The 19954-nt window shown below is 58.3% G+C and overlaps 8 protein-coding genes across 8 annotated transcripts; 2 read left to right on the top strand and 6 right to left on the bottom strand.

Moving 5' to 3' along the window:
• Positions 1-269: 269 nt before the first annotated feature.
• On the top strand, positions 270-3406 carry C8Q71DRAFT_707353 (uncharacterized protein; the record flags this gene model as incomplete). Its single annotated transcript, XM_047920557.1, has 2 exons — positions 270-971; positions 1022-3406. 2 exons carry the CDS (start codon positions 270-272, stop codon positions 3404-3406), a joined length of 3087 nt encoding a protein of 1028 aa, XP_047779165.1.
• A 274-nt stretch (positions 3407-3680) lies between these two features.
• C8Q71DRAFT_581042 (uncharacterized protein) lies at positions 3681-4806 on the bottom strand. The gene is made up of 3 exons (XM_047919494.1): positions 4509-4806; positions 4315-4440; positions 3681-4264 (listed from the first exon to the last, which is right to left on the bottom strand). Exons 1-3 carry the CDS (start codon positions 4617-4619, stop codon positions 3956-3958), a joined length of 546 nt encoding a protein of 181 aa, XP_047779164.1. The 5' UTR covers positions 4620-4806; the 3' UTR covers positions 3681-3955.
• A 192-nt stretch (positions 4807-4998) lies between these two features.
• On the bottom strand, positions 4999-6946 carry C8Q71DRAFT_581169 (uncharacterized protein). The gene is made up of 4 exons (XM_047919496.1): positions 6827-6946; positions 6429-6763; positions 5343-6367; positions 4999-5257 (listed from the first exon to the last, which is right to left on the bottom strand). Exons 2-4 carry the CDS (start codon positions 6706-6708, stop codon positions 5132-5134), a joined length of 1431 nt encoding a protein of 476 aa, XP_047779163.1. The 5' UTR covers positions 6709-6763; positions 6827-6946; the 3' UTR covers positions 4999-5131.
• A 591-nt stretch (positions 6947-7537) lies between these two features.
• C8Q71DRAFT_580456 (uncharacterized protein) lies at positions 7538-9937 on the bottom strand. The gene is made up of 3 exons (XM_047919491.1): positions 9764-9937; positions 8452-9712; positions 7538-8393 (listed from the first exon to the last, which is right to left on the bottom strand). Exons 2-3 carry the CDS (start codon positions 9614-9616, stop codon positions 7798-7800), a joined length of 1761 nt encoding a protein of 586 aa, XP_047779162.1. The 5' UTR covers positions 9617-9712; positions 9764-9937; the 3' UTR covers positions 7538-7797.
• Positions 9938-11931: 1994 nt separating this feature from the next.
• C8Q71DRAFT_580701 (uncharacterized protein) lies at positions 11932-13137 on the bottom strand. Its single transcript, XM_047919493.1, has 4 exons — positions 13012-13137; positions 12506-12781; positions 12394-12410; positions 11932-12332 (listed from the first exon to the last, which is right to left on the bottom strand). The coding sequence occupies exons 1-4, from the start codon at positions 13035-13037 to the stop codon at positions 12187-12189; spliced, it is 465 nt and encodes a 154-aa protein (XP_047779161.1). The 5' UTR covers positions 13038-13137; the 3' UTR covers positions 11932-12186.
• A 525-nt stretch (positions 13138-13662) lies between these two features.
• C8Q71DRAFT_580472 (mitochondrial ribosomal protein S25-domain-containing protein) lies at positions 13663-14791 on the top strand. Its single transcript, XM_047919492.1, has 2 exons — positions 13663-14184; positions 14239-14791. The coding sequence occupies exons 1-2, from the start codon at positions 13787-13789 to the stop codon at positions 14741-14743; spliced, it is 903 nt and encodes a 300-aa protein (XP_047779160.1). The 5' UTR covers positions 13663-13786; the 3' UTR covers positions 14744-14791.
• A 112-nt stretch (positions 14792-14903) lies between these two features.
• Positions 14904-16686, bottom strand: C8Q71DRAFT_706770 (PCI-domain-containing protein; the record flags this gene model as incomplete). The annotated part of the gene is made up of 8 exons (XM_047920521.1): positions 14904-15200; positions 15251-15392; positions 15442-15554; positions 15601-15738; positions 15789-16139; positions 16194-16439; positions 16490-16549; positions 16606-16686. 8 exons carry the CDS (start codon positions 16684-16686, stop codon positions 14904-14906), a joined length of 1428 nt encoding a protein of 475 aa, XP_047779159.1.
• A 572-nt stretch (positions 16687-17258) lies between these two features.
• Positions 17259-19612, bottom strand: C8Q71DRAFT_687894 (uncharacterized protein; the record flags this gene model as incomplete). The annotated part of the gene is made up of 2 exons (XM_047919823.1): positions 17259-19151; positions 19208-19612. Coding segments are annotated over 2 exons (2298 nt in total), but the record flags the coding sequence as incomplete, so codon positions are not given.
• Between the last annotated feature and the right edge of the window lie 342 nt (positions 19613-19954).

Below are 19954 nucleotides of genomic sequence, written 5' to 3'. Positions count from 1 at the left end.
CCGTTGGCAGCCGTTGGCCCGCCTGTTCTTTGTTCGAATGCACATTCGCTGCCCACCGTCGCACAACGATAGCATATCGCCTGCGCACTAGTTCTCGCTTGCCATGCGATGGCATGTACAAGAGGCAAGTCGTATCATCCCGGCCCATCACGTTTCGCTTCCTTTTAGCCGGCGCGCTCACTTCCTCACAGGCTCGCGCTCGGCAACCTCATCCACACTCTCCTCCACCACCTCCGTCCAACTCGTCTGCCCGTCCTCCCTCCAGCACCATGGGCGTAGGCGCGAGAATCCTGGGTCGCGCAAAGTCGCAGGCAAAGGCCAATGGAGGGAAAGGCCCTTTGTCGCGCAAGGCTCCCCCCAAGAACGCGGACCCTTCCAACCCCTCCCTCTCCGAGAAGCCCTCCCTCACGCCCTCCGAGTCCCGCAGCAGCACGAGTGGCAAGGATAAGGAGTCCTCCTCCTCCTCCTCCCACAGCGACGACCAACACTTTTACAACCGTCTCTTTTCCCACCTTCCTCCCAATTCCCTTATTCCCGATCCCCTCGCCGAGCTCCCACCATGGTTCAAGACCGACACCGAGGCTTGGAACGTTGCCTCGCTCATCTCATTCCGGTCGCGATACCCCATGCACAACACGGCAGGCCCCCGTTGGTACCAGAACGTCCACCTCTTGCCCCCTCCGGAGAAGGACTCGTCCCAGTTTTCTACCTCTTTCCCTCCCATACCTACCGCTGCGGAACGTTCCCAGGAGTCGACACGCTTGCGCACGCCTTCCGCGTCGCCTCTGCCGACGCCCAACTCATCCCAGCTGCGCATCGTCGATCCCATTGGTCGCGTCAGGACGCGTAAGATCTCGCAGACCGATAATGTCGACGCGCTCGACGGCACCGACCCGTGGGGTCAGCAGTGGCACCACGACTCGCCCTACGATATCGGTGGATTGAACCGCGATGCGTCGCCCGACCCAGAGGTACGTCAGTGTATGCTCCCGTTTCTGGGCCTTCATTTACGTGGCGCTAGGATCGTCGGAGGAGCCTCACCATGACTGGGAATCGTCACAAGAGTGTGACACCCTCTCCACTGTCCCAGTCGACATCTGCCGTGCACCTGCACATGTCGGAACCGATGGGCGCAGATCTGCCTCGTCGCCTCAGCAAACGGCGCAAACCCTTCAGTGGCTTGTTCGGGTCCCAGAGCCAAGACAACTTTCATCCCAAGCATGCGTCCGCGCCGCATGAGCCTCTGTCGCCCCTTACTGCGGAGAGCGTGCAACGACAGAAGGTGCTCCGTCGCAGGTCGACGGCCGGCCCGCCGCCACCGTCACCCTCCGCCTTGCTCAGCGCAGACATGGCGTCTGGCAAGAAGGAGAAGCACACTAGCTTCATGGGACGCCTTGCACGACGGTTCAGTGTCATGCGTAAGCCCGACCCAGCGAACGCAAACGGTACCGGCGGTGATCCCTCCCTTGATGGCGCTAATGCCGAGTCTAGTGAGACGGCAGCCAATAGCACCCGCAGCGGCGAGCTCTCGAGGCGCGTACCCCCGCCATCACTAGACGTCGACCCTTCATCTGTGGACCGTACGCAATCGAGTGCGGACAACCGTGTGTCGGTCTTGGACTCTGCTGATGATGAAGAGCCTGTGCCAAGCAAGCTCACCGTCATCAATCCGGATGAGCCTGAGAGCTCGGTGGGGGCTTCACCTGTTGAGCTGGTTGCTGATGCACCGTCTGAGCAGTCGGCTGCGGAGACCGAGTCGTCTTCCAAGGCAGACGCAGATGTCTCGGAGATGGATGACCGCACGGAGGGCACTGACTTCCCTGCGATGTCCTCATCTGCCACGATCAACGAGACCCCCGCGTCGCCCCCCACAATCCCGACGATCTCGACGGCGTCTCTGGAGCCAGCCTCTCCCCCACAGGGCCCTGCGTACTCTCCGTCGCAGCCCCTCCCGGAGATGTCTAAGCAGACGCTAGCCTCCGCGCTGAATTTGGACCACTCGTTACCTCCCACGCCCCGGACAGAGAGGGCGCTTTCTCTGGTATCGGAGCGGACAGAGCCGTCCACAGCCTTCATGTCTTCGCCACGCACCCAGACGCAGGAGACGAACTTTTCATACTCCAGCACCAACTTGACTGCGTACGCACCTTCTTCGGTGACTTCTCCAGATGACCCTGCGCTCGTCCGTGCCTCGATCGTTGCGAACCCCGGGACTCCCCATGTGAGGCCCATGGTGATCTTCCCATCCGCGAAGGCGACGCAAGTCCCCGTGTCGTCGTCTCCTGTTGAGCTGTCGCCCAAGCCTCGTGATGGGTCGCCCAAGAAGGAGGGCCACCACAAGTCGTCGAGCCAGACGAAACGGAGGGAGACGGAGACGTACACGCTGGTGCGTAGCCCATCGGGCACTTCTCGTGCCTCGGGTGAGGTGTTCTCGGCCATGGGAGAGCAGTGGGAGGTGGTTCAGTCGCAGGCTGATGAGGGCACGCGCAAGAGCCGGAGGAAGGAGCGGAGCGGGTCCAAGGAGGTCGAGAACTCCATCCGAGAGGAAAGCGAGAGTCACCAGCATCGGCGGCAGCGCTCTATCAACGAGCAGCGCCCCGCTGCGGAGCCGATGACCGCCTCCTCGAGCAGGTCGACGCGCACGCCGAGTGTGGATACTGAGCGTCGCCCGCATGGCACCATTTCTTCACGCAAGGAGCGCCGTTCGTCCTCCAGGCATAGGGAGAGCGATGCTGAGGCTAGCTACAGCGCCAAGGCTACCTCGGTTCCGAACCACCCCTACCGCCACGAACGGGCTCTCTCTGCCGGTGCCCGCCCGGCGTCCGACCTCCAGTTCGATCCCATGGTCCTCAAGGCCAAGGATGCCTGGGAGAAGGACAGGCTCTGGAAGGCCAACAGCGTGTCGTATGCTCACGACGGCACCCCCATTGTGTCTACGCCGCCGACCATCGGCGACGGCTCGCGCACATCGACCGTCGTCAGCGCCGACATGCAGATGGCCGGTGCGATCCCCAGCACGAGCGACCTGCACCTGCACCGCGCCACGACGCTTCCCTCTCCTAATGCGCCCCCGCACGGCTCCAACCACACGTACTTCACGATCGGCCCGTACCAGGGTAGCCATACCATTCCCCCCGTCTACGTGCCCTCCCCCGTCCCCGCCTCCCAGAACGCATCTGGACCGGCCAGGCGGCGCCAGGTTTCGCGCTCCTTCTCTGAACGTGTGCCATTCTCCATCAACGACCAGCGGAACGACCCTCCCTCCCTCACGCGCAATTACATCGGCAACCCGCTCCCGGACCCGCCGCGCATCTCGCCCTTCCAGGCTGCCCCGCTGCCGCCCTCGCTCGTGGGCCCGCTCGGGACCGCGAACGCGCAGTACGCTGGGGTGCCGACACGATACTGATTCACCTCCTGATACCATCTCCCGCATTCATATCCCTGACGCTGCATCCATATATTTCACGGACACTCCTAATAGACTTCAATCCTTTGACCGCATCCTATGCACTCATTTTCTCGCTTTCTCACTTCTGGTTCACCCCGTCCTCCGGTAGCTAACTTGGCCAATTATTCCTGCTTGTAATCGGAACACTTCTGAGAGATAGAAGAAGGGTTTGGCAAGTGCTGTATCTCACTCTGGATTCTACATGCATGTCCTGGTCAGTTCGTAGTTAGTCACGATAAAGCGATGTTACGTTGCCGCGTTAGCGTTCGCATTGAATTGAATTGCAGGCCTTGCGCCTTAAGTACCGTTAATGAACCTAGACAGACATGACGAGCGACATTGCGAGGTATCGAAAGGAGACTTGTATGTAGCAGTAATATAGTTACAGATGGTGCAGATTCATGACAAGACATTGAAAGAGAAGAACACACCCGGGCCCACATACAGACCGAGATAAACACACAACCAGACAGACGGCTCAAGGAGAAACGCAGGTCCAGAACGCGGCTACTCCGCGCCATGCTTATATGGGTCAATAGGGAAAGTCGTTTCGGGGTAATCATTCCACTGGTGGTCGCCATCGAGGAACCGCCGCAGGCGCACGACCTGGTTGCAGAGATAGAGGATGATGATCTGCATGTCGACCTTGATGTTCGTCTTGAGGAGCTTGACGATCTCCTCGCACGTCCGGAGAGCCTGCGTGCGGGTCGCGACGAACATGTTGCCCTCGAAGCCGAGGACCTTCAATGCGTCGATCATCTCGCTGAACTCGGAGCTCCATGCGAGGACGCCGAGCTGTGGAGCGACGCGGCAGTCAGCGGACCGTCCGATCCCGCGGTGCGCGGAGGGAAGCAGGCATTACTGACCTGGCCGTACTGCTTGTACCTCGCGTAGAGGACATTGGGTGCGCTCTTGAGCGCAAAATCAAACATCGCGTTCTGATGCATGGCCGCCTGGTCGGGCATCGCAGGCATCGGCTGCGGCGGCGCAGGCTAGAAGGGCATCTGATCAGCCACAGGACACCAGCACGGCAGCCATAATGACACAAAGGCACACGTACCTCAGGCCGTGGCGGGGGGTCCTTGAACCACTCATAGCCGTTGTAGTCGTAGTCCTCGCCCCAGTCGACAGTGTCGTTGGGCTTGTCGTAAGTTGCGGCCATTGCAGACATGATGCTCGGGTCGCGGATGGCAGCTAGTAGGTATGCGGGGAAGGGAATCTGGTCGGGTGCAGGTTCCTGCGAGGCTGGCTGGTTTGGGATAAGGATACGGAGCGAAGGCTTCGGGGGCTTCGAAGCAGGAGCAGCTGGATGTAAGGTCCGAGAAAGACGGGCGTCAGAGCTTTCTGGAAGGCTGGCGGAGGCGTGGTCTGTGAACGAAAGAGAGTGGCCCCCGCGCTCAGCACATACACGAGGAGGACACGATGCGTGGTGGCGTACCAGAGTAAAGCGGCTCGGAGTCCGGAAGGGAAAGGTGTGTCTGGGGTCCTGGCGAGGGGTTGGGGAAGAGGACGATGAGAGAGGATCGCTGATGCAAGACCAAACATGACTAGCTCAGTATTATCACACGCGTGTCGTGAGCTAAGAACAGCTCACCTGCGAATGTGCGGTACCGGGGCCAAGGGAGCTATATGTGAGAAGGAAGCGCGAATTTCCGGTGTCGGTGAGGGATTGGCGGTTGTAGATCACAGAGAGACGATTGGTGACGGCCGATGGAGGACGCGAACGGGGGTAGAAGGATGATCGGACTGGCGATGCAGCGTTCGAAGCGACGAAGAGCGTGACGGAGGACGAAGTGGAACGCGGGCTTTCTGGTACGTCCGGATGGTCAGCACACGACTGAATGCTCGATCGGTGAGTTGTTGGAATAGGGGGAGACGACCCGGGCAAGCTTACCTGAGACTCAGCAAGGCTAGTCCTAGAGCGAATGGGAAGGAATGATCGCGGAAGGATGGGCAGCGGGCGAGGTGACGGGGGTGGGATGGGGATAGGGTCAGGTGATCGAGGTGCTTGTAACGAAGTTTCTCTGTCCGAGTAGAACTCGAGGTCCTTGACGTTACGCGAGAGCCAGGAAGGCGATGGAGGAGGTAGAGGTGATGCGGCCGGTGAATAACCGATGATAGTCGAGGTTCGCGAAGACGCAGTTAGATCTCGAGGATCGACGCGCTCGTAGCGATATACCTGAAGGTGGGAGATGTACTTGGAGAGAGCAGGATCCAATTGCTGAACAGTCTGAAGAGGAGATTGAGGCTCCTTGGGCGGTACAGCAGGCGGAGCTGGTGATTCCTCCTCGTCTTCCTCAAAGATGGGTTCACAGTCGAAGTGCTCAAATGAGAGCTCCGGAATATAGTCTGTGACTACTTCGGCGACGACAGGACGAGATGGTAGGGGCTCGGGAAGGGCAGGCTCTTGTTCGCTAGTTGTAGACTTTCGGGAGCCGAATAAGCTGAGCTTCGAAAGACTCTTTAGACGCTTTAGAGGCCTAATCGAACGGATGCTGGTCTGGTCGGAGACAAGGGTGGTGGAAGAAGAGGAACGTGCGTCACGTTGCGAATGGTAACTGGGGTAACTGGGTTCGGAGCACTCGATGACTGCTTGCAACGAGGAGCGTAGTTCAGGGAATTCTGACTCAGAAGGGGACTCGACCTTGCGGAAGGGGTCTTCGTCGTAGAAGGCGGATGAAGTATCCTCTACCGGCGCGGTGTCAGTGGATGACCTCGCACGGGATGTCGGAGAGACTGAAGGCGGCGGTGATGCCGACACAAACGCGGGGCGCTCTGCCTGGAGTGAGTGGTGAGATTGACTTGGACTGGACGCTGGCGAAGGGCTAGACGGTCTCCGGGGCCGCTTGAGCGATAGTCTCGAAAGTTTTCTAAGCCTGTCTCGGGACCGAGAGAGGATAGAAGACTGAGCTTGGTAGTCTGTTCAAGCTCGTCAGAGAAGCCCGGTGCACGCGCGGAGCGCACATAAGCGGGCACTCACCGGTGGTGGAGAATGCGTAGGACGGATCGGCGAGGAGAAGGGTACGGCGGAATTCGTCGTACGAGATCTGCTCAAATTCGTCCGACCACGACGCTGGTCGAGTGAGGGGCTCCTCTGGGAGAGAAGGTAAGGCTCGGGCGGGCGGCGGGGGGCGTCGGTGACCTGTAAAGGGCGTCAGCGCGGTGCTCGATGAGCTCGCGATGAGCTTCGCGGAGGCACGGAGGGTGCCGGGGAGGATGGGTGCGAGGCGCGAGGGGGTGCGAGGGCTGGATGAATGCATGGTGACTCACAGGGCCTCCAAGCGTGGATGCAGCGGGAGAGGTGGTCGGGTGAGGCTAAGTAGACGAGAGACAATCAGCGTGAGGGGCGCGTGCAGGAGGGCTGGCTTCGGCACCCACAGATATTCCAGTCTTCGCGTGCAGAGAGGGGTCCGAGGCCGGCGAGACAGACGGGCGAGAGTAGGCACTTACCTGGTCCTCGAGCCTCTTCACGTACGACGCGGACAGACCAAGGTCTCCGCGAATTTGACTGCCTCGAGGCCGCTGCATTTCCGCTTCCGGCTACCCGGCGCCTACCACCGCTGCATTGTCCGTTGTTTGGCCGCCGTCCCTTTGCTCAACGCCAGCGCGAGCACAGGCAAACAGACAGCCCTCTCGCTGTCCATTCTCATTCTTCTCAGGACAATCCTCAGTCTGCTGTATTGTCCATCTCCGTCTCTGGCACCGACATGATGCGGCTGCAAGCTGCGCATCCTCATTGAGACCGCGAGGAGTATACAGTTTCAGTTTCATGATTCTCGCAGACATCGGTAACTCGACTCAATGACGATTTACGCAGCAAAGTTCTCCCCAGTTGGGTAAGGGCACCGGAGACACCAGCGATCTTGACGCGTTATTGAGTTTGCGGAGTCCTCTCCATTTTCAGACGGGTTTCGCATGCAGTATGCGGGGCAGCCTGGACTACACACGGAGTGCACGTTACGGCAGTAACGTGGATAACTGCGCTCAAGTCTTCTCTGTTCAGTCGTATATTATACCTCTCGTGCATACCGTGCGGAACGCATTAGGAAGCAGTTTGGTGCCCGGCCTTGGGATGTTGTGGACGCCCCCTTGCGTTTCGTAGCAGAAGTAGAAGGATGCAATTCGCGAGTACAACGACGAGTCTGCGACGCGAGTCTAGACCGGGTGAGGCACACCTGCAACCTCTTGTGTATAGTACACGAACACGCACATCCTGGGCCCTATACACGCGCGTTCAATCTGAGCAATGCAAATCACGAAAGCAGAAAAACTATCCGAGAGCAAACGAAGCATACGAAGACCTGCGTACTTGACTGATCATGATGGCGGGACTTGTCAGGGTCTGTTCTTCATCCGAGGAGAGGTGCCTCGTCCGCCGCCCGCTGAGCACGCCTCTTCTTGATGAGCCTGATCAAGGCACCCGCCTTCCCTCCAAAGGCCACCAACCCAACCTCCAAAACCGCCCCAATACCAGTAACACCCCACACGGCCGCGAGAGCGACGTACGCGCCGCCCGCAGCGAACATCGTGCGCCGCTCGTCGTACGGATACGGTGTACCAATTCTCCTGAGCCACGATCCCTGGCCGACCTGCATGTACTCCTGCATGCCCCTCCCCGCGACGCCGCTCACGCCGCCCTCGCCTCCGTCGCACCAGAGGACCGTCGTCCCGAGCTCCTCCGCGCGCGCGCGTGCCTGCTCCCACATGGCGACGCCGACGCCGACGTGCCAGGTGCGCGCAGGCGCGAAGACGAGCGCGGGGCGCGTGTCGAGCGCGCCGAAGGATGCGGCGGACGAGAAGTCGAGGCAGATGGATGCCGTAACGGAGATGGGCCGTGTCCCGTCGGGGCCCCAGCCTGTCTTTGACCAGTCGCTGTGCGCCGGCATGTCCCACGTGTAGATGCTCGGAGGCTCTGACGAGGGAGTCAGGGAGAACGATTCTGCGACTGCGAAAGTTCCGCTTAGATGAACGACGATCGTGAGCGGGAGGGGTAGAAGACGTACCAGGCACGAGCATGCGTTTCGTGTAATTTAACACTGGCTCCTTCGACTCGAACCTCAGCAGTGCAAACGAGTTCTGCCTGATGCCTGGGCCATGTTCGCCCTTGGATCGGTCGGGGAGGACGTACTCTTCGTAGCTCACGCCGACGAGCTTCTTACCTCCAGCGACCTTCCTGATCCTGGCGAAAGCCTCTCGCTTATCTTTCTCCGTCTCAAACCTGACTGCGCTCTCCGGCCAGAGGAATATGTCACCAGTTGAACGGATCTGGTCCAATTCATTGATGTAGTCGTCCAGCGTGGGCGCCTGGGTGCTTTCGCCGTTTCGGTGCGGGAAGGGGAGGACACACCCCACAGTGAGTGGGGTCGTGTTCGCAGACAGAGACGTATCAGGGAGGGGTGACATGAGCAGCGGCGGCATCGCGAGCGCAACCAGCAGCACGGCCAACACGGACCTCGCCCGTGCCCTAGCCGACATGGGTGTCTCCCTCGGTGCGGGTGCAGCTGAGGTGCCAGTGAGGTCCGGGACGTCGTCCGCCGCAAACGAGACGATCTGCTCCTGCTCCGGTGTTGCGTCGAGATCATCCCCAGCTGGTCCGACCAACCAGTTGCCGATGGTCTCTGCGCAGACAACAGCCCAGGCGGCCACGATCCAGTCGATGCCCCACTGCCCGAGGATCGGGCGGATCCACTCGTACGGGCCCAGTCCGACGGAGGGGCTCCAGGTGATGAGGCGGCCGACGGGGCTGATGTATGCGATGGTACCCCAGACGGTCGCCCATACCGCGGGGAACAGCGTGAGCTTCGACCACGGTGTACTCACAGCTCTGTTTGCGTAGTACGAGAGGACGATAGTCGCCAGCGAGACGAGGCTCGTTAGCGCGCTGAGGGCGGCGAGCAAGAGAATGGACACAGCGCGTGTGGACAGCGCGTCCAGCGATGCTCCGAGATGGGCTAAGCTTGCGGCGAGCGACAAGAGAACTACTTGCGTCCCGCCATGAGAGATGAGATATCCTCTCGGTAAGATAGTATGGACGTGTAGATGTAACACGGATAGAAGTACGGTCAGAGGGATAAGGGGTGGTGTCGTAGACAAGGCTGCTAAGCCAATGACTGGTGCGGCTCCTAACCATACGGAGGGGTGCCGTACAACAAAGGCGTTGAGGGCCATCGTGAGGGTTTGCGAGGAGGGATGCTGGCCGATGGATGGTGGGACAGAGCAAGCTCCCGTGCGAAGGCACAAAGAACAGGCGTTATTTGGGGAGGCCTGGCCGCTGCAGCGTTACTGCGGCGCATGCAATTGACCGAGATGACTCACTTCTTAAGCTTTCGTGTATAGCAGATGCACCCCAGCTGATGGCCGCGCCCTGTGGTCAGAGGGTCGATGTTGAGGTGAACAGCCGCGCTACTGAGCTCGTGTAAGTACGCGCGACCACTGGGGCTTGTACGAGAGAGCCCCGCACGTGGGTATTTGCCTCCGAGATCGCGCGCCTGATGAGCGCTCCCCCCACAAAATGTCCATAAATGTAATTTCTGAACGAGTCCGGATCCATCTCTCTCCAATCTCCGTCTACAGCGCGTTCACGAACAACAGTCATCGGCCTTACCGCTAGCTCTGCTAGTCACAGTGCGCACCTGGTGACGCTCGGACAACGTGCATGGATCCTTCACACAAACGGCACATCCATGGCGGGAAGAGTCGTGTTGTTATACAGTTATCGATACACGCGGCTCCTCCAGTGTTACATGCTCCGGTCTCAACATACACACCCAACCCTGAGAATGTTACAGCCCCGTCGTCGACCAAGAGCGAGGCAGTGCGGCGTTCTAGTAGAGGATCGTCAGAGGGGGGCCCTCGTCGAGGCAATGGATGCTCACCATGTAGGCAGCGGTGTCGCAGAGGCGAGCTTACTTGCTCTTGGGCGGCTCGGCGCAGCCGCACGACGGCCAAGCGCAGGCACCGCCGTTCTTCTCAGTGGTAGCGCACTTCACGGTGTCCTGTCGACCATGTCAATCCCCACTGCACAAGGAAGTGTGTCATCGCTACTCACAGACATCGTTAGAGAGAGTTGGTGGGTGAGACGAGTGAGGTGGGGAGTCGAGTGGTAGTCGAAGACTGAGGTTATCTGACGACCGGTGCTATCTTTTATACATACGCCCTTCGTCCCTCGGCGTGACTTATCACTATCATCAGGAGGCCGCTCAGCTGCCTGCAGGCGCATGCGCCTCGCTAGCGGCGGTCTGGAGGCCACCCTGCATCTCCACCGAACAAGTCCATCCGAGTGCTCTTTCGATATCACATCAACCGATATCTTATCAGATTTAGGCCTTCCCGGCTTGATCTAATCAGACAACCGAGCCGACCCCCTTGGAGTTCGGAGGACGGCCATGCAAGCCTCGAGGACCGAGTGCACACCATCCGTTCTCCGCTACCACAGAGCACATTGCACCAGGGACCGGTTTGACATGACGTACGATGCCCGTCTGACATCAGGGGGAAGGCTGTTATCGAAGACTTGTGCCCGTGTATCAGTGAGAGCCGGTTCCGGACCACTGCGGCAGTGGATGCAACCCACCTAGTCCGATCGTTGGACGGTGTGTAACTACGTCACGCAAAGTAGTCAGAACGGAAGCTGAAAGATGACGCCCTACGTACGAGCGATTGAGAAAGGATAGATTACGAAACCGGAAGCCTTCGGAGTGCAGGGCGACACGACATGCTGTCCACGCAGCAGCATGCTGAGGTTCGTGCCCTCGCTTCCACAGTTCGACCTGAGAGCGAGTAGGAGCGAGGCCAATTGAGTCTCAGAGGGCGCGGGAGAATGAAAACTTACACTGCGGTCATGCAGCATTCCGGCCGGTCCCGCCAAGCCCTAGACAATCGCATTCCGTCTCGATGCAAGGGCCCGAGTCCGTCAACTTCGCCCTGTATGATCACAGACATCTCTAAGCCCCGGTGTCTCAGTAAACAGACTCGTCGCCGGGACGCTTCTGACCTACAGACGCACCGCAGATCATTGACTCGTGACATGCAGGCGATGATTGTATCTGCGTCAATGAGCCTGTTGTTTCCGCAGAGGAAATGGCCCGGTCCAATGTGTGCACACTGATTTCGAGGAAGATCTATCAGGTGGCCTGAAACTGCCGTGGCGTTAGTCGGGGTCAGAGTAACACGTTTGACTCTGCACTAGACGTGTTCCAGGGACGCAAGCACCTTTGGCGGACACTTCGCGGACGTTACATGGAGATTGTATCTCACAATTAGGAAGGCTATGTTGGAAGAGTGAGCATTTAATGTTGCCCTCGTCACTCTATTCGCGAACCGATGCTTGAGTCATACATACGTATGCCGAGGAATACGAAGAGCATACTCACCTGACCATCCTGTCATTTCCGGTGTGGGTGAGAGCCATACACACCTCGGGCTCTGCACGCAACACCGCAGACACGACACTGATCAAACATACTGCGTGGCGCTCCTGTACATGTCAAATGTAAAGCAGCTCTTGCTATTGGCTGGGTTTAACTCTGCAACATGTCAAGCTCGTAACACGTGCGGGGCCGACTAGAACGATTCTAACAGCGGATCTGCCAGCCCCAATTATATGTCTGACCAAATGAGGGGACAACGTTTCCAGACCAAAATCCGCGCGCGCCGCCCGAGGAGCAATTGAAATCTTCTGGCGGTGGAAACTTACCTCCAAACCGACGGTGCAGTCTCCACGTTCGAGGTTCCGAACCTCAGGTGTTCGTAATCCAGGACTCCCAAAATTGACAGGAGGGAGTCGAACGAGGCTCGTCGTGCGCATGCCCATATGGTCGCCGTTCCGCTCGTACAGCGCGTGTACATGAGGTAGAGCCATTCTTGCCTGGCAGAGGCGAAAGACCTGGAGAACCGAATTACCGGAGAGATAAACAAACTGGAATAGCAATGCCAAGTAGGCGTACCATGGCGGCGAAGCAAACTGCACGGATTTAGACAGGTTCCACAGCGCAGGGAGATCGCGACAAGATCAATCAGTGTCAAGAAGCTCCGGGAATTTCGAAGGGCACCGCTCACCGTCGCCTCACGCCTACCAATCGTCGTGCGCGGATTCCAATTAGATGCCCAAAGTGGGTTAGATCGTGACGCCAGGCCGGCCAGCGATCTGGGACGCTGTGCATTCTCCGCAGTGGTACAGCGTTCTGTGACGAGGCCGTATATTTATAACGGCGCTCGAGTAAAGGCCAGAGCAACGGGAGGACGGTGTCGACCTTGACCTCGACTTCTACCAAGTGGCTAGGCGGCAGGTGTGGCTTCGCTGACTGGATAGCAATGCGTAGCATGAGAATGGCCCTGGTGAGAAGAGCGCGAGAAGGGCTGCGTCAGCTGTCGTGAAACCCATTGAATAAATTCGGACGAGTGAACAAGAGGACGAAATAGACGGTCCGGCATATGATACGGCTAACCCGAGATGGCGCTGACAGCGACAGCGACCGACCGTATGCAAGCTTAAAAGAGGGGATTCTCCCCGGACGAACCAGACCTCCCCTGCCCCTCCATAAGGCATACTTATCTCAGCGCACCTGAAGCGAAAGCTCCTCTTCCTCATTCGCCATGATCTTCAACAGCCGAATGCCCGCGCAGACCACCTTCCACCCTTCCCCCCATACAATCTGGGCGATTGAGGCAACAACGATGTCCGTAAGTGGTGCACGGCCCTTCGCTCTTCGGACGCTCTTCTGACGACCGTGCCACCAGGAGACCGTGAGCTGCGCAACCACAGAAGTTAGCGGCGGGACATGTTCCTGGCCAAGCTGCGGCTGCTCGGAACCACCGAGAAGTAAATAGGCCCTCTTCGCTCTGCAGCCCTCAGAGGTGAGCGCAACGTCGCGTTATGTGACCGGCACTGACCAAACAACAGGCCACTCAGGACACTACTCAGATTATGTATTGGCTTTCTGACGTCTTGTCGCAAAACCTGCGTGCACAACGATGCCCTACATTACTGCCACACTATTTCATGCGACCTGCACTGTACTCTTTGCCAGCTAGTGATCTACGTCGTTTAGTCGTGACCGTAGTCGGGCACGATCAACTAGTTACATTGTGATTTGCGCATGCACATACCTGTCCCTGGATCGTCCATATCGAGGGGGTGTGAGACAAAGTTGAACAGCAAGTGCAGCCCTGCGCTGATGGGGCGGCGACCAGGGACGCCCCGAAGGCGAGAGGGGACGCGCTGGACGCGACGCGACGCGCCTCGTCGCGCAGGAGTGTGTGCGAGTGTTTGTGCGGTGGCTGGAGCATCCACTGGAGCGGGCGCGAAGGTCGCCGTGGCGGTCTCGCAGTGAAAAGTCGATGGCCAAACGCATCGCGACCCAGGTCCACAAGACGGCCTCGCGTCTCCTCCGCGAAAACTACTTCCCCAAGGAGCCAGCATGGTTCCAGGCCGTCCTTGACCACCCTCCTATCGCCGTCCCGCCCAGAGACACTGCATCCCGGACGAGCTTCGACTTGCCCCAGCACCGCTCTGCCACCACCCAGAAGTCTCGCTCATCCGCCCGCCCTCCAGCCCGGCCGTCAAGCATCCAGTACATTGAGGACCAGATCCGGAGGCAGTTCTTCAGTGACCATCCCTTCGAGGCTTTCAGGCCGACGACCCTCGTTGAAGGGTTGACCATAGAGGATGAGCACCCCATACGGGGCGAGCAGTGGACCAGGCTTAGGCAGCGGGGTCGCAATCCCACCCCAGAGGAGTAAGCACCTGCCTCCCTACATTGCTAGTACCGCCATCGCTCACCGACTCGCAGTGCTGTCCGCTTCGCTGTCAATCTGTACACGCACCATGGCGTGCCCATTTCGCCCGCGTACGCAATGGCCGTAGCGCAGTTCCGGTCTTTACGCTCGGAGCAGCAATTTGCGAGGCGGTTCGCGCTCCTGGAGGCGAAGCACCACGGTGTAGAGTTCGGGCCATCCCAAACCGAGATCACTTTCCAGAAGGAAGACAAGGCATTGAACACTTGGGAAAACACCGAAAAACAACATCTCGAGGAGGCTATTGCAAGGAAGAAGTGGAGGGCTATTGTGGAGAGAGATTCGCCGCCCACGCCCTGGACGAAAGGGCAGGAGTATACGCGGCTGTGGCAGGAGGGGGTGCGGCCGTCGTACGCTCCGCTGCAAATCGCACCGTCAGTCGCTACACCGGCGGGGGCAGCGTTGACACCAGATGAGCAAGTGCAGATTGCTATGCAAAATCGGTTACGCAAACGGGACAGCTTCAGGGTGTTGCCAAGTCTTGCACCTGCACGCAAATAATGCGTACTCCTCCGTCCTACCACATACTTATGCACTGAACAATGATCGATGGGCTGTCGTGGTTCATTTCGCTTTAACACATCAGGTTGGTGCAATTACAACAGTAAGTGGTCCATTGCGATACGAGACATAACAGGGTACGCTACATATAAGATGCCACCTATGCCTTCACCGCTCTTGACTGTGCTGCCTGTGCGGCATTGACACCCATCCATGTCTTCTCGACAAGACTCAAGAGTCGTTGCATGTCGGAGCTCCAGTCGTTCATGACGTCCTCTGCGCTCTTGCCCTTCCGGAAGTTCACTGTACCTGTCGGTCGATCTATCTTGGCCCATACGGTGCCGGACACTACTAGCCTGCAGAGCGTCTCCTCAGCCTTCTCCTGTGAAAGGTCAAGCAGCTGTGTCAGGCGAGTGAGGGTAATGCGCGTGTAGTATTGAGAGACGATGCGGATATTCTGGTGACAGAGTAAGACTCGGCGGAACGAAAGGAGTTTGTCCTACTCACGTGCTCGATAACCCTTGTATGAAGGTCATCCCAGAGCTTGTCGCTCTTGAAGATGGTGTTAGGCCGAAGGTGTGGGCCGTACATGGTTTCAACACCCGGCCATCTCATCAATTCCGGAGTCGTGAAGCTCTTGAGCAGTTCGCTGGGAGCAAATCAGCTGTGTTGCCATTGAACGTAGCAGATAGACCTACTAGTGCAATGGCATTTTCTCCACTTCGGAGTACCGGAAGATGCGATGGAGCATGTCAGACTGCTCGTTATCGTGAGGGGCGAGCACGATGTAGTAAGCGATGTGTTCGAGAGCCTGCACGCGTGTGAGTTGAAGTCCAGGGAGGAGTTGGACGCCATACCTCCTGACCACGTATCTTCTCGTCCGCCTTGACGGAAGGCGTCTCCCAGACCGTGTGGTAGTACTTTGCAACGTCGAGATAGGCATCGTGTTTGAGGGCATAGAGAATCATCATCTCGTAGTACTTCATCTTGAGGTCCTGTTCACGTAGGTGAGCACGATAGCGTTGAACCCCTCATAATGACGAACCTCGTTTGCCTCTTCCTTCAGAAACCCCTCGTTGATCTTCCTACTGGCGACGCGAACCTTGACCCATTCTGCCTCGCCACCTCCCATCGTGCCCTTCTTTTCCGAGGCAGCATCCTCTACGTCCTTCACTTGCGCCAAGACAATCAGCACGCGCATTTGCTCCATGATGAACTCGGTCTTCTCTCGGCGCTCCATCGAAGAGTATGTCTCGACCTGCAAGTCGCTAATGAGGTCGGTTGCCTTCTGCAGATGCTCTCTTCGCTTCGCAGGGTCCTCAGTAGGGCGAGCAAGCGACTCATAGTAGTGTGTAAGCTTGAGGGTTACCCGAGCTCGTGGTGTCTCCAAGAAGATCTAGTCCGTTGTTGGTGAGGGCTGCAGACACGCAGTGGGTGACGGGCAACATACCTTGCCCTCTGTGACTGTGCGCAATGTCTCGATCAACTCCAGCCACTTCTCATCGCCCTCCCGAGTCCGAAGTTCATCCAACCATTCCATGGCCTGTTCGACCATTGCCTGCGTAGAAGCTTTGAACTGACCATGCTTCTTGCTTAACGTGTTGATGCTTGAATTCAGGAGAGCGTAATTCCGGGCATCGTAACACAATTGTGAGATCTCCTTCACGAGACGGGTGGTGGACGCTGCATCTGAAGCCTTTATACAAAGGTTAGGGACCATGGCACATATATTCGATGATCACATACGTTTCTTGTCTGCTTCTCAAATGCGAACAACTTGTCCAGGGCTTCTTGCAGCTTGCCCGCCTGGCTTTCGCAGACACGGTCACCACAGTACGCGTACACCACCGCGGAACACGCACCTGGGCGAGAGACTTCGTCTCCGGGAGTAGCTCGTCAACCTCCTTCGTGAAGTCCTTCTCCTGTTTTCGTTGCTCAGCCATATCGTATGTCCGCGTGAGTGTGGTGGGAAAGGTCGACTGGCGAGCGGTGCGGGTGGTAGAGTCGTAATGGCTGCACTGACGCGTCGCGCTTACGTCTGTACGCGAATTGCCTTTCTCGGCGCTCCCATTACACTCGTGCACGTGATCGCTAACGCTTACTCCCTCAGCTGCAGCAGGCTGTCGCGATTGGTCGGACTCAGTATCAGGTTGTCGACTGTCTGGTTCATGCTGAGGTGACGAGGAAGGGACGACACCATCTGGCTGAACCTCAGCGGCGAGTCCTCGCTGCATCGCGTTCACAGAGGAAGGCTGGGAGGTGTCAGCTGAGGAAGTGGAATGCATAGCGGCATAAGCAGTGTCCTACGTGCGTGCGAGAACATAATACATGTAAGCATAGTGCATAATCTAGAGCAAGAGAATCAGAGACCGACAGGAGAGACGTCCAAGATCTGCGCGTAGTCCGTCGATATCCCATTCTCTTGTTTTTCAGACTCGGCCTCATGCTCCATTCCTCCAGGGATAGGTGACTTCGGTTCCGAGTCGATCTGCGGAGACGATGACCATGAGAGTGGCGGCAAGAAGGAGAACATGTATCGGAGTGGATACGTGTAGAAACGGTAGACGGCAACGGTGAGGGAGAGCACACTCATCGCCGGTGGAGGCATGTGCGCCAGCACGGATGGCTTTTCGCTTGTCTGGGTCGACGCTGTTTCGGAGAGGATTTCGTCGTCCACGCCGGTGGCCTTCTCTTCGAAGTCCGGGTGCGCATCAACGGCATGCTCTGCGACCGCTGGAATGACCATGACACCTGTGTCGATGAGCAACGGTGTGGCATCGATGGACACGGACTCCACTTCGGGGCTCATCTGCACGCCCATTTCCACAAGCTCGACTTCGGCTTGGACACCCTCATCCTCGACTTCAGGTAATGCTAGCGTGCCCTGGTCCACAGTAACCACTGTCGCGTCGACTGCTTTCTCGACAGTCGGCGGAGGCACGTAGACGGGGGCGGGCGGAGGCGCCTGCTGCTGCCTCTCTCGGAGTCGGATGTCCTGAAGGTAGGGCAGGAACTCGGATACCTTCTGCCACGACGCAGCGTTGACCTCGATAACTCCTGCGCGGTTCTTCTCGTGGAACCACCTGAGGATGTCAAGGTGAGGAGCGAGATGGCTGAGAAGCACGGCGACCTGCAGCGGATCCCTGATGTAGGAATGGCCCACATTCAAACGGAGAAGCGAGCGAGATGAGACAGCACGGGTCGAAAACGTGGCTTCCGTCCCTTCGGTTGCGTTTACAACGACTGCCAGCGTGTGCAGCCCACGGCAATTCTGGGTGAGAGGCGCAAGTCCATTGAGCGTCAGAGGTGGCGGGCCGACTGATGGAGGGAAGCGGGCCGAAGGGCAAAGTCGTAGGATCTCAAGCGATGGACATATGTTCGCCAGATGGGCCACGTCCTCTTGAGAGAATACGACCGACTCAGGCAGGTCGATGTCGAGGCAGATGAGGCGAGGAAGGTAAGACAAGTGGCTGAGAGGGAGGTACCGTGTAGGAGCATCGCCACCTCTGGACGTCGAGCGGACCAGCTCCGAGAACCGCGAAGCAGAAGATGCGCTCACGCGGAAGTTCTGGAGGGTGTATCCAAATTGCTCGCACACGAGCCCGCAGACGTCCTGCCAGTCCTCGGACGCCGGTGGATCATCTATGACGATCTCGAGGGTCGTGAGCGGGCTAGTGATATGCTTCAGGAAGGTAGCGACGTTAGCCGCGTCCCCGGACAGCTTCAAATTCGATAGAGCCGCGAAGGCGCCATGGCGAGGCCCGTCTCGTGTAAGGCGCGCCGCAGACTTGCGGACCTCGGAGAAGTCGAACTCCTCTCCAGAGAAGACACCGCTGTCCGTCCCGCCCACAGAGCTCGGCGTCGAGTAGCCTGAGCCAGGACTGATGTCGTCGAAGAAACCTTCCACTGCGGTCGTCGTCCGACCAGTAAGGTCGATCTGGAGGCTATGCAGAGCGGGCAATGATGCAGTCCACTTGCCCACACGCGAGGCGAGCGCGCCAGGCGCGGCGATGCACACCTTCTCGAGTGCGATGTTGTTCTGGAAAATGTCGGTGAAATGGTCGGGGAGGTTCGTGTGCAGCGTGAAGGAAAGCGCCGAGAGGCGTGCATGCGACGCGACTTCCACGAGTAGGTCGTGCAGCTTGGGGTGCTTTGTGCCGACTTCCATGGTAAGACTACGCAGCTCTGGGCCCAGAAAGAGCCTGCACCTCTCGAGGCCCGCGGATGTCTCCGACTTCCAGGTGAGCGAGGTGAGGTTTGGAAGGAGCCAGTTCTTGGGACGGAGTTCCTCGAAGACGGGGAAGATGGTCGGGGAGACGCTCCCGGAGCTCTCCACATAGGAGATGCTGCGTACGCGTTCGCCGTATGCAAGAAGTCGGGCCCAGTCGTCGGGCTCTGGGTTCCTCGCCTAGTTTGATTTTAACTGAGCACCGATGCAGAAGACGGTACAATTCAAAAGCATACCAGACCGAGACCAGGACGACGAGCCCGCTTGAGGAGCGTGGCCGGGAAAAGCCCGATCAGAGGGTTGAACGAGTCAAGGTCGCGCCAAATAATGTCGAGTACTGGCTCTGAGAATGCCTTGCAAGTGCGCGCCAGGCGCGAGAGGGATCGACGTCCTCCCGGTGTCTCGAGGATAGCCTCCAATAGTTTATTGGTCGCATCAGGGTCGCGGAGGATGGTTGGATACATAGTTTGTTGGTAGACTGAATAAGGCTGATAAGAATTGCGGCGTGAATTGGTGCCGTTCAGAGAAGCGTCGGACTCGCGAGAGCGCAGGCTCGGGAGACGGGGTCGTTTGGTCGGAAGCGCAGATGAGAAGCGGTTTGCGAGAGAAGAGTGTCGCGAAAGACTCGGTGGGGGAGACATGGTCCTTCGGACAGCGACTGGATACTTATTCTCGACGAAGCGCGTGGATGGGTGTGGATCGTCAGGAGATGGCTCGGTGGTCGGCAGGCTTGCGGATCGTAGCAAGGTGGGAAAGTCAGTGAACGAACTGAGCGCAGATTAATAGTAGGCGCACGTCGAGAGCAGTGTGCAGGCGCATTGTGGGGCAGTGAAGCAGCGAGGCGAGGTGTGCGGGATGAAGGACACGAGCAATGTCTGTGAGTCTTGGCATACATTGGCCTATGGTGGGCCAAAGATATAGATAGTCCGTTGTGAAGAGCAGGAAGATGGCCGGCATATCTTGTCTGCATGCTGTATCAATGA

The sequence above is a fragment of the Rhodofomes roseus genome, assembly GCF_022264815.1.
Source record: "Rhodofomes roseus strain CIRM-BRFM 1785 chromosome Unknown C8Q71scaffold_9, whole genome shotgun sequence".
NCBI lineage: Eukaryota > Fungi > Basidiomycota > Agaricomycetes > Polyporales > Fomitopsidaceae > Rhodofomes > Rhodofomes roseus.
This window is presented reverse-complemented; position numbering and strand designations above follow the sequence as displayed.

What these genes read in the sequence shown, in the direction of transcription:
- C8Q71DRAFT_581042 (XM_047919494.1), bottom strand. Translation starts at nt 4,619, where the DNA reads ATGTCTGCAATGGCCGCAACTTACGACAAGCCCAACGACACTGTCGAC. An exon ending in ACCCCCCGCCACGGCCTGAG is followed by an intron (nt 4,441 to 4,508) that starts GTACGTGTGCCT and finishes ATGCCCTTCTAG; the next exon opens with CCTGCGCCGCCGCAGCCGAT. An exon ending in GGTACAAGCAGTACGGCCAG is followed by an intron (nt 4,265 to 4,314) that starts GTCAGTAATGCC and finishes GGACGGTCCGCT; the next exon opens with GACTGCCGCGTCGCTCCACA.
- C8Q71DRAFT_581169 (XM_047919496.1), bottom strand. Translation starts at nt 6,708, where the DNA reads ATGCATTCATCCAGCCCTCGCACCCCCTCGCGCCTCGCACCCATCCTC. An exon ending in CTACGCATTCTCCACCACCG is followed by an intron (nt 6,368 to 6,428) that starts GTGAGTGCCCGC and finishes GAGCTTGAACAG; the next exon opens with ACTACCAAGCTCAGTCTTCT. An exon ending in CTAGCCTTGCTGAGTCTCAG is followed by an intron (nt 5,258 to 5,342) that starts GTAAGCTTGCCC and finishes CGGACGTACCAG; the next exon opens with AAAGCCCGCGTTCCACTTCG.
- C8Q71DRAFT_580456 (XM_047919491.1), bottom strand. Translation starts at nt 9,616, where the DNA reads ATGGCCCTCAACGCCTTTGTTGTACGGCACCCCTCCGTATGGTTAGGA. An exon ending in GAAACGCATGCTCGTGCCTG is followed by an intron (nt 8,394 to 8,451) that starts GTACGTCTTCTA and finishes GAACTTTCGCAG; the next exon opens with TCGCAGAATCGTTCTCCCTG.
- C8Q71DRAFT_580701 (XM_047919493.1), bottom strand. Translation starts at nt 13,037, where the DNA reads ATGAGGAAGAGGAGCTTTCGCTTCAG. An exon ending in AAGAGGAGCTTTCGCTTCAG is followed by an intron (nt 12,782 to 13,011) that starts GTGCGCTGAGAT and finishes TCTTCTCACCAG; the next exon opens with GGCCATTCTCATGCTACGCA.
- C8Q71DRAFT_580472 (XM_047919492.1), top strand. Translation starts at nt 13,787, where the DNA reads ATGGCCAAACGCATCGCGACCCAGGTCCACAAGACGGCCTCGCGTCTC. An exon ending in CGCAATCCCACCCCAGAGGA is followed by an intron (nt 14,185 to 14,238) that starts GTAAGCACCTGC and finishes ACCGACTCGCAG; the next exon opens with TGCTGTCCGCTTCGCTGTCA.